This window comes from Chiroxiphia lanceolata, chromosome 2 (genome assembly GCF_009829145.1).
Source record: "Chiroxiphia lanceolata isolate bChiLan1 chromosome 2, bChiLan1.pri, whole genome shotgun sequence".
Lineage (NCBI taxonomy): Eukaryota > Metazoa > Chordata > Aves > Passeriformes > Pipridae > Chiroxiphia > Chiroxiphia lanceolata.
Genome location: NC_045638.1, coordinates 32,296,966 through 32,308,968, shown reverse-complemented (window position 1 = coordinate 32,308,968; position 12,003 = coordinate 32,296,966). Strand labels below are relative to the sequence as shown.

Here is a 12,003-nt window from a genome sequence, read left to right as displayed (position 1 = left end):
AATTTTTATACCAGACATAGTTTTACTGCCTGCATGTATTTTGAGGCTAGGAAAGACGCATCATTATTTGAATGCTATGGCTGGTATTTACAGATATTTTGTATTTTTTAAACTTCCATAGCAGAGGGAGCTTGGCAGGTTTATATGGCCAAACACACTTATAGTCTGAAAATGTTATTGCAAGAAGAGAGAGAAGCTGAAGAAACGCCCTTTAGTTATTGCTTGAGAATTACATTATGAGGGATTTTATGTTACCTGCACTTACCCATGTTACCTGCACTTACCCATGCTAACAATCCTCACGGTTTCTTGAATTTTCACCATCATTAAAACCAAATTAAACAAACAACTAACCTACAATGGCTTTCAAGACAATACATACAGCATATCAACATACCTACTGATAAATATCTAATAAATAGTTGCCTAATTGAAAAAATACACTCGGAACACCCTCATGGAGCAGATCATCCTAAAAACTATGTCAAGGCACATGAAAAATAAGGAGCTGACTGACGACAGTGAACATGAGTTCACTAAAGGCAAATCATGTCTGACAAATTTGGTGACCTTCTACAATGGGATTACTGACCTCATCTACCTGGACTTATGCTAAGCATTTGACACTGTTCGGTAAGACATCTTTGTTTCTAATCTGGAGAGACAGGGATTTGATGGATGGACCACTTGGTGGGTAAGGAATTGACTGGATGTCGCACTGAAAGATTTATGGTCAACAGCTCGATGTCCAAGTGGAGATCAGTGATAAATGGTGTTCCTCAGGGATTGGTACTGAGACCAGCAACTTTTAACATCTTTGTCAGTGATATGGACAGAGAGATCGAGTTTGTCAATGACATCAGGCTGTGTGGTGTGGTCAACATGCTGGAGGGAAGGGAGGCCATTCAGAGAGACCTGGACAGGCTTCAGAGGTGGACCTGTGTGAACCTCATGAAGTTCAACAAGGCCACGTGCAAGGTCCTGCACCTGGGTCAGGGTAATCCCAAGCACAAGTAGAGGCTGGGTGGAGAATGGATTGAGAGCAGTCCTTGGGTGAAGGTCCTTGGTTGTGTTGGCTGATGAGAAGCTCAACATGTGTCAGCAATGTGCTCTCACAGCCCAGAAAGCCAACCATGTCCTGGACTGTACGAAAAGCAGCGTGGCCTGCAGGTCTAGGGAGGTGAGTCTCACCCTCTATTCCACTCTTATACTGGAGTACTGCATCCAGCTCCAGGGTCCCCAACACAAGAAGGACATGGATCTGATGGAGCAAGTCCAGAGGAGAGCCATGAAGATGATCAGAGAGCTGGAGCACCTCTCCTATGAAGAGAAGCTGAAAGAGTTGCTCAGCCTGGAGAAGAGAAGGCACCTTCCAGTACATAAAGGGGCCTACATGAAAGCTGGAGAACAACTGTTCATAAGAGCTTGTAGTGATAAGGCAAGGGGGAAGGACCTTAAGATAAAGGAGAACAGATGTAGATTAGATATAAGGAAAAAATTCTTTACTGTGAGGGTGGTGAGGCACTGGAACAGGTTTCCCACAGAAACTGTAGATGCCTCATCCCTGGAAGTGTTCAAGGCCAAGGTGGATGGGGCTTTGAGCAACCTGGTCTTGTGAAAGGCATCCCTGTTAATGGCAGGGGGTTGCAACTAGATGATCTTTAAGGTCCCTTCCAAGCCAAACCATTCTGTGATTCTATGATTCTACAAATATGACTAGGAATCCCTGGATGTGCACCACAAAAGAGAAGACAACTATTTGAGTTCAGGATGGCACTGAGGAAATATTTCTGCACTCATACAATTTCAGGCAGTAGTAAAGCAAATTCAATATCACCTGCAAGTGTGCTCATACATTTCCTCTACTGCCTTTGATACTGATTTATATTTCAGCTTCCTGAGTCAACAGACTAGCACATGAACATCTTTTGTCCAATTTGTACTCAAAGCCTTCAGGCTGTAGGATCCCTGTACTATCCCACATCATAAGTTTATGAATACAAGCTGACATGGACTCCTGGATTTCAGGCTTCCTCCCTCGTTGACCTTTCAGCACAACTACTTAGGCTGCTCCTCAGCACTGGAAGACGTCTCTCCCAAGCAGCAACCCAATCTTCGGCTAGACCAGGCAAATTAACGAAACAGCACCTTGCTGCCTTGAATTTCTCTTGGATTTTGTAGAGGGGTGAGACACTCCATGGGAAGCAGGGCCCATAGTTACAGACTCCATTTTCTTGTGAGCAAGAAGGTCTGTGGTCAACCAGGTGTCCTAGCATCACTGATAATTCTAGATAAATACTAATGGTAAAGAGAAGAATCGTTCTGTTTCATTAAAATTCAAGATTAACAAAAATAGAAAAATAGAAAAATAGAAAAAGGTGCACAGAAACAAAAAGAAGGAACTCTTGCAACTCTTGCACCTATCTGTATTCTAGTTCAGTTTTATGAATTCCCTCTCTGCCTCCTGCAGCTAAAAGCTATCTGAGCACACACACAAATCTCCCAGATGGGACTCAGTTCTTGGACAATACTACATTTCTATTGCTTTTGCTGAAGAGGCTCCTGGCCCAGAGGAGTGTATGTATATTGCACAACCACGTTTTCCTGTGTTCCTTCAGATTCACATCTTCTCCACCTCCCTCCTAAGACTGCCAATAATTCATAAAGTTGATGTTCCATAAGAATAGAAATTTTCACACTTTCTCACACTGCCTGCCTCTGCAACTTTTCAAAATGCTGACATTTGTTGGGCATAGCTGATAAAGAACCAACTCCTTACAAGAAAATTTAAAAAAATTGCTAACTACAGATTATTCACTCAACTTCAAACTCAGCAATGAAATACCACAAAGGAAATGTTCCTACAGATTAGTGGGGAAAGGTTAAAACCTTTCAATTTAGTCCTTCATATTTTGAAAATTGTAATTTATACATCTAAACAAGCAAACAAACTTTATACAAGAACAGGAGGGAGAACAACATGAACAGTTCCTCATAGTCTTGATCTTGGTGGGGAGGCATGTTTTGGGTGGGTGATCCGCACTTCATGGAGTGGCACCTGTACAGAACCACAAGTTAGACACTGTGGATGCATCTGTGGCATATAGAGCTCAAAGGAGTGCAACCTTACAGAAGAAGACAGTTCATGAGGAAAGGAAATCTAAGGAGTCACCACACATGAGAAGAAAAGGCCAGCTAAAGGAATGACAGGAAGAGCCATGTGTAGAGGGAAAAAAAGAGATATTCTTTTGGAGCAACTTCTTTTGATGAAGCCATTTCTGAGGAATGAGTCATTTATGACAAGTTCAGTAAGTAGACAGCTTTTGCCTAGGACTGAGTGGGGTCTCCACCAGCTGCAGTACAGTGACATTTGCACCCAAGTGAATTGTCAATTATGAATGATAATCACTTTATTTAGGAGTAATTGAAGGGTTTTTTATGTTGAGCACCTGCCACAGTTGACTCCCCCAGATTGCCCCATAGCCCACCTATATCCAGACAAAAATAATAGATGTATCACTATTGGACAGATTTTAATTTCTGTTTATTCAAACAGAGAACCATCAACGAGACTTTTTTTCATCCAAACAATACTGAAATCTAAATATGGTCTTTTTAGTTACCCACCAGGAAATCAGTACTATACTGCATATTGAAAATGTTAATAAAATTTATGAAGGAGACATTTTAAAAAGCAGTCATAAAAAGTCTCACTGGTGCACAATTTGTTCCTCACACAATTCCTTTTTTAGGTTCATCTGGATAACAATCCAGCAGCATAGGGAACCAGAAGGTAACTCAAGCCAAATTTACCTTCTCCTTCAAACAACATCCCAGAAAGAAACTTACAAAGGAGGTAGGACTGGATCTGTGCTCAGGGATGGATGTTAGTGGCAGTTAAAACCAGTGATTCTACTCCATACACAGGAGGCACATTTTTTGATTAAATTCAGGTATTAGGGAACTGAAAGAATGTATATTGTAAGCAAATGTCATAAAATATCTCTTTAATAACTCAAGTTTTAAATGACTAGCTCAAATGATAGCATATATGTTTCATGTCTTGTGACTCTGCTATAATGATTAAAGTAATATGGTACTTTTCGAAATTAACAGCATTTAATTGCAGGAATAACTGTGCATGGCTTTGTCTCTGTCATGGAAGAAACTCTAGCTATAACCTGGCTGGTGAAAAAGGATTTGTGTATCCCTACCATGAGTTAATGCTTACATAAATCTCTGTATCACTATTTTGGATTTTAAATATAATTTTTCATTAGCACATTGGATACATATCAAAATAAAAACGGTTTCTCTGTCTTCAATAATGTTCATACTAACAATTTTCTCACGAGCTTGAAGCCCTGAAAAATATATACAGCAAAGAAAATGGAAGGGAAGATACTTTCTCTTTCCCTTAATGATTGAATACATTATTTATTCTGGGTACTCTAGAAAAGAAAATAAACAAGTTTCTGCATTCAAAATACAGTACATTTACATAAACAGGCCATCAGTAAGCATAGTATGCAGCTACACTTGTGGGGAAAAAAACCCTTTCCAAATGCTGTCATTAATATTTATCTTTGCAACATTCATCAGGTAAATCACAGCAGCCAGTCTGGCATTGTATATTCTTGGATTTACTTAAGGTTTCTGAAAAGATGTATGAGCTTACCGCCTCATCACCCATGGCTTCCAGCAGGGCTTCAGCAGAGTTGGTATGGCTGACAGCTGTCATATGGTCCAGCTTCCAGAGCCACGTAACAGCAGCCTTTACAGTATGGTCAGACACAGGAGTAGGTTTCTGTTGCCACTTCATAAGATCCTGTGCAGCCCTGAAAATGAGATTAACTATAAATCAGAAATAGTGAGAATAATGCTGGCAGAACAAGAGAGCAGAGCTCTGCTATTGTTACAATTCTTTTATATTTTTAAGTAATAATTACAATATACCACAGATACTAAATCTAGACTTGAAATAAAAGAAGCAGAGGGAAAATAACATAAATAGAAAAATACTGTAGTTATATATGATTTTTTTGAGACAACTGTTTCCAAAGTAGGGTCAGGAGACCTAAAGTATGTCAAAAAGAGTTCCTGATTCGTATCTCACTGTAACATAAAAACTCAATCAGGTTTTTAAAATATGTGTATGAAAAAAAAAAAGTCTTCTACAGGTCTTGTTCCACAACTTGTTGCACAACCTTTGTGTCAGACCAGTTTAACTGACACTTTTTTTCTAGCTGATCTTCAGCTACCTATCCAAAATGAAATTTGTGATGCTAAGCTTTTTGATATTTTAGTTGTTAAAGGGCTTAGTCTTAATGGAAGAAATACAAAGCAAATGAGCATGCTTGACTGTTCACTTATACATAAAAAGGAACTAAAAAACTGACTGGTTCCAGTATCTGTGACATTCCATTAAGCACTGTTTTGAAGAGTTTCCTGCAAATCTAAAAGACAAATATGTATCCCAAGATTCTTTTAAAGTAACAGTTTATATGCTGCATTGTCCTTTGTCTCTCTCCTGCAAAACCAAACAAATTGACGAACTTAATTATTATGTCTCAATTTTGACTTGGCCTTGCAGTTCATTTTTCAAGAAAAAGTTCTCTGTTCTTCTCAAAAGCTACGGAAGTTATCTGCTTTGGAAGTTATCTACTTTGGAAAATATCTACTTCTGCAACAGGTGGCCCAAAGAAACTGTGGATGCCCCAACACTGGAAGTGTTCAAGGCCGAGCTGGATTGGGCTTTAAGCAACCTGGTCTGGCTGGTGTCCCTGCCCATGGCAGGGGCGTTGGAGCTAGATGATCTTTAATGTCCCTTCCAACACAAACCATTCTATGATTCTATTATTCTTTTTTTTCAAATCTCAGTTGTATCACAATCTAGAGGATTAAAATAGAGCAGTAGAGCAGTACAAATCTGTTAGACAATGCTTGGGTAAAATAGCATTAAGAATCACAGTGCAGTTTCAAGTTAGCATTGTGGAACCAATTTTAAAATTATATGAACTAATTTGTGCATAATTTTTTTCCACTAATCTATCCAAACCCAATCTTACAAGTTCAAACTTTTATGCATATGAGAATTTTAGTAGAGATAGGAAAAATTTGAATAGCTGCTTCTATTCTCTATTTGTAACTAAACGCTAATTCATTTACTCCTTTTAGGGAACAAGCGCTTGCCTTTTGTTGTGGAAATCTACTATTGTTTCCTAGTTCTGCTACTGATTTCTGTGACCACGGAAAGCTATAGAAATACAAAACGCTATGCCTATGGCACTCAGTGGAGAGTTAATTTAGCTGCAAGGCAGAAACCTTAATGCCTAAAGATACAAGAATGCCTCGACGGTCAGATAGGACCTCACTTTTTCACTCTCGAATATTTCAATGCCTGAAGGGCACTACTGCTATTGTAAAGTCCACCTATCTTTTGGGGTTTCTGTGTTACATTTGTAGACTGCATATATCAGTATTTGAGTTCTGTTCCTCTTTATCTGTTCTTCATGATAACAGTGGTCTTCTTTTAAATGGAAGTAGCAAGTTCAAGTGACTAGGGGTGGATCTTGGCGGAAAATCTATAGATGAATGACATGAATCATGACAACTTACAGTATAGAAAGCATCTTATACAAGTACATGTCTATATAATATGCAACTCCTTTCTATTCTCCAGCAATGGGCCACTACGGACTTCTTTGTTCAGCTTGGAGAGGGCTCTGGGCAAACCTGACTGTGGCCTTTCAGCACTTAAAGGGACTTATAAGAAAAATTGGGAGAGACTTTTTAGTAGGGCTTGTAGCAATAGGAGAAGGGGTGATGGTTTTAAACTAAAAGAATGTAGATTCAGACCAGATATAGAGAAGAATTTTTTTTACAATGAGGATACTCAAACACGGGAATGGGTTGCCCAAAGAATTGGGAGATGCCTCATCCCTGGAAACATTCAAGGTCAGGCTGGATGGGGCTTTGAGCAACGTGATCCAGTGCAATACGTCCCTGCGCATTGCAGGGTTGTTGGACCAGATGGCCTTCAAAGGCATCTTCCAACCCAAACCACTCTGATTCTATGATTCTTTCTGCTTACCGAATGAGGTTGAATCTGGCAATTTGGATCACCTGTTCCACAAGTACCATAGAAAGTGCATCCCGACATAGATCAAATTCAGCTGGAGCTGCAGTGCCAAAATCCAAAACAATGACAATGCACCGTTCTTGAATCACTCCAAATATCTGCCGGCTCTCACTGGTTAACCATTCCATTCGCTGCTTATACAGCTCAATAGCTCCCATTAGACAATCCACAAAATGAAGAATCAGTTCTTTTTTGGCTGTCAGCTTCATTTAAATAAGGGAGAGAAGGAAATTGAACATCAAAACAAATAATACAAATGCAGCCCCAAGCTCAGCACAGCTGCAATAGCTGGTTTGCAAGTGTCAGATATGCCAACCAAGGAACAACCCATTTTCCTTCCACTATTTCAAGAGCAAATACTTGACAAATGCATCTAAGCTATAAAGAAAAGGCACTGCATTTTGTTCCTAATTGCTTTTCATAATCTTTTTATATGAGCATGGGACAGTGCCAGTGGGTTGTCTGACTTGTCTGTCTCAAAACTGGAGCAATTAGAATGAGCTGAACACAGTCTAGGATGCAGAAAGGGCTGCAGAGCAGATGGGTGAACAAACAAGACAGAGAAACTTTGTACCTTCTCAGACTAGAATTTTGACTGGCTCTTAAATTTTTTTTACAGCAATACAAGGGAGCATACGGTTTGGTTTTGGGGCACTTCAATCTCCACCTTGTCTTTAGCATTTGAAAGGAAAATGCAAAATGTTTCTTGTCTGTACTATTATCTCACTAAAAACAGCCAGCATTACAGATTAACTATTTGCAGGTAGGTACTTAGAGAAATTTAGTTCAGATAACTGCAATCAACAACTAAAACTTCCCATACCATTTCAGAAATATAAGAAAAGTCTAGATTCAGTATCAAAATTAAAACCAGCAGATCCTCCCTATGAATACATGTATACACATTCACCATGACCTGTGGGTTTAAAAATGCACCACAGATTCCAGTAAAGATATTCTCCCAAAATCTCTGACCCATGTGAGCCAATTTACTGATCACCTTCTATCTCTAACTACCTTTCTGGGACTAAGTACAAAACCTTGACTATACAAATGTTTTTAAACAAGAACATTTCTCAGGGAGAAGTAATTTTCTGTGTCAGTCTGCACACTTTTCCCTCTCATTTGTATTTTTCTGTGTTCTTTAATATCAGCTAGTGCCCTGTAATGTGCCTCCCAGATACAGAGTCTCAGGCAGTCTGCCAAAGGAATGTAGGCTTGGGAAGGAGCATTTAGAAATCCAGTTTCCTCCTATGACAGTCAGACTCATACAAAGAAGCTTATTGCACTACACTGACCAAACTCCATTTTAAAATAAAGACATTTTCTTGCAATACTCTCTTACTTGTATTTAGCCAGTCCAGATTTCCATTTCTCTGAGGGCTGGAAAACTTCTGACTGTCCAGATGAATTTTATTCATGGCAATTCATACCCGTTTATTTTTGGACTAGCATGCCTTTTAGCATAGAAAACCATAGGTTTTCTCTATCCCTGTCATTTGCCTTTCTGTAGCATTTGAGGGGCAATAACACTACCCTTCATCAGTCTTTGTCAGACTTACATTTCAGCATCAACCAAGCCCTCTTAGAAGATCAGTACTCCATTGCAGTTCATCCTACTAGCTCTTCCCAGTACCTGCTCTGGTTTGAATTGCTTCATCTCAGCCTGTGGTAATTGTACACAATATTGTACACAATATCCTAAATGAGATCTGACCAGATCTTGTACAGTGGCAAAAACGTTTTCGCTGCTGTTTTCATCATGTCCTAAGATTAAAAGACATTATGTAGATATATCATATGGGAAAAAAAATGAGGGAAAAAGGCTCCCTGAAATGGTTCTTTACCCCTGTCCCTCAGAATTTACTCTAGTCATCAGAAAAAATGACAAGCCACTTGCTTTAGTAAAATCCTTTATAAATTAACTCTCTCCCTTCCCCACTCACAGGCACATCTCTTCAATCAGAATCCATCCTCTTAACAATAGGGCCGACAGCAGCTGTTGCTAAGACATTCCTTAGAACACAAGCCTGGGCAGAGATCCAGCTAGCTGTCTCTATAGAATAGGCTGAGCCTTTTGTGACCTGCTGGCACTAAGCAAAGCAGTGCTTTGCATTGGCAATGACAGCGCATTTTGTCTTCTTATTTCAACATCCTGATTTGTTTTATTAATTATGATTTTATTTTTTTTAACTCATTCTGAGCATCTTCTTTTTAAGGGTTCCCTCTTTCAAGACAGGTTAAATGTTGCTTAGAAACTGCATCATGTCTGGGAAAGATTTACTGCAATGCTGCAGCAAGGCAAGAGCATAACACTTCGAAATGAAAAAAGATAGCTAGGTTTTCTACCACTGATGGTTATCACTAACAGTTTGACAAAAAAGAAGAAAAAATTATCAAAAGATAAAGTTCTCACAAAGAATTTAAGTATTTATGACGCAGGGAGGCATTTTAGTCACATCATTCTGCCACAGTGATAATAACTTCTAAGTGCACAAGGAAGTTACCACAAGTCAGCCACACTTACATTATACACACTGCCATCTTGTGCTCTCTTGTACTGAGGAAACAGACCATCTGCATACCGAGAAGCCACAGGTTTCCCCAAGGTGGTCACATAATCTACAGTAAAATTTACAAGAGATCAAGCTGCTAATCTTTAGGACTACTTCAAACAGATATTTTTCAGGCTGATGTGTATATCATCTATATGAGGCACATGCATCAGTATCGAGCACTTGACATTAAGAAACTTGAGAGAAATTCTAATTTTGTTTTTGTTTTACAATTATTTTCTTCCTATATCTATGATGGGGCCCTGAGGCCCCCAACAGGCCCTGACTGCCCTCATCAGCCTCAGCTGGGGTTTCTAGGTGCATCACACAGAGTTTCACAGGGTACATCAGGCCTGGGCACACAGTCTCTGCTCTAGCCATGTCATAGGTATACCTGTCTCAAGTTCTGCTAGTGGACCTCTCTGCTGGGTAGATCCCTCAGCCCTGTATTATAGCCTTGTCTGCAGTTCTGTTTAATGGATACTCTGAGACCTGTGTGATGGCCTTGGCTCTAGTCTTACCTCTAGCTCCATCTCCTGTTGCTCCTGGCTGCACTCCCTGGCTGGGCCCTAGACACAGTTAATCAGCTCACCCTGCTGCAGGACTGCATCATGTTCAGTGAGGGCACTGCCTGGGCTGCAGTCCCTTTTTGGCTCCTGGCTCACTCTGCCCTCATAGAGCAGCCCTGCTTTTGCTGCTCCCTGATAGTTTAGTCAGAAGTGGGGAAAAACCCCACATCTAATTATTTATAGGCCAAAAGGCTACATATGACTTTAATAAATGGAGGTTTAGGCAACCTCACAACAGGACTTGCAAATATTTGTCTGTCAAACAAAATACAAAATCTGGTACAGATAATGCTGTTCTCTTACACAACTAAATGGGTGCAGAATTGAGTGCATCTAAGGAAAAGGTTGTGTTCTGCTCTTTCAGTAGCTAGAAATCTTCTACAGGATCACCACTGATAGGAAAACATTAGGGGTGGGAACATTTAACGTCATAAAGCGGCTATCTGTACAGCATGCTGCCTTGCCAAGCCAGTACATTCTGCTCCTAACACTGTGACAACTTTCACCCTGCTTAACAGCTTCTTCTTCATCTGCAGCATACAGTATTTCAGGAACTGTACTGGTGATCTTTGAATGCCCCATGGACACAGGCCAGCCAAAATCTTAAGTTATGCAACCTAGAACAACTGCAATACATTACAATTCCTACTTCTCAGGCAGCAAGCTGTTCAAAGAAAGAAATATCCTACCATGCTCTGCAAAGCACCATTATGGCAGCAGTTAATAATTATTAGCAAACTCTTCCCCTCCAGCTGTCAGATAAATGCAAAGGAACATTTTTCTATAGCCTGACTTTGCACGAAAAGCAGACTGAATTCTAATTAAATGTAACTGTTTCCTTAAAGCTGAATACCTGGAAATACTATACTATTCCCAAGCAGGTTAGCTAACCCTGATGATCAATAGTAGATTGCAGATTATGGCACGACATACGTTATATTTGCAATGTGAAAACAGATAGAGATTTTATCACATGCTATTTGCAGGAAAAATACTAGCAGCTTCAGCAGCCTGAGCTACTGCCCACTACAGCCTAATTGGACAGGATGTGAACAGGAGCCCGGATAAAGCGACAGTAGAGTAAGGAAAGCCCTTCTCAGATCCTCAGTCCTTCTCATATGAAAGAGAGATGGAGTTTCTCAGTTCTCTGAACTGGCAACATCAGCAACTATGGATACAGCTTCCCTTTCTGCCATTATCATAAGAGACAATGTAAAAATCTGCAATGCGTACATTGGGGTGCAAAATTAGTGTGACCCTACAGACTACTCAGAGTTAGGGGGTTTATTATCCTATTATTGATTTGTCTTATACCTTTCCTATGCTGGAATCCAATCTGTGACAAAATCTGGGAGAGGGACAATTTGTTTCTTTTGAGACCATAACGTTGAAGCCATTCAGAAGATGAAACAAGGGATTGTACATCTGTGCTCCACTGACTGACTGCCAGTCTTCTTTCCTTCTCTTTTGATTCTTTCCTGTGGGCCTCATGGGAATCTTCAAGATCTTGCCTGTGCTTTGAATCAAAGACATCTGTTGTAAAGATAAATGAGGGAAACACAACTTTTATACTTTAACCAAACAATTCCAAAACCAAATGAAATTAATTATCTCCTTTCTTCACCTATATTGCATGATCCTCTGTATATATATATAGCTCATCTCTTGCTTTCTTTTTTTATAATAAACAATGTTCTTAATCTGGAAAGCTGATCTCAGTTCGACATATCTACTTGCT

The 12,003-nt window shown here is 39.8% G+C and overlaps 1 protein-coding gene across 15 annotated transcripts in view; it reads right to left on the bottom strand.

The window, feature by feature from the left end:
* Positions 1-12,003, bottom strand: part of VWA3B (von Willebrand factor A domain containing 3B) — a 72,548-nt gene that overhangs the window by 56,526 nt on the left and 4,019 nt on the right. For 12 of the 15 annotated variants that reach the window (XR_004355603.1, XM_032680678.1, XM_032680689.1 and 9 more), the window contains exons 3-6: positions 11,580-11,798; positions 9,669-9,763; positions 7,094-7,344; positions 4,679-4,838 (exon numbers count right to left, since the gene is read on the bottom strand). Coding sequence is in view for 14 of the 15 variants with exons in the window: in XM_032680678.1 (XP_032536569.1) it covers positions 4,679-4,838; positions 7,094-7,344; positions 9,669-9,763; positions 11,580-11,798 (725 nt within the window). In the remaining variant the exon portion in view is untranslated. Of the gene's footprint in view, positions 1-4,678; positions 4,839-7,093; positions 7,345-9,668; positions 9,764-10,217; positions 10,400-11,579; positions 11,799-12,003 lie in introns of those variants that run through there. The other 3 variants (XM_032680691.1, XM_032680692.1, XM_032680693.1) reach the window with 3 other exon arrangements.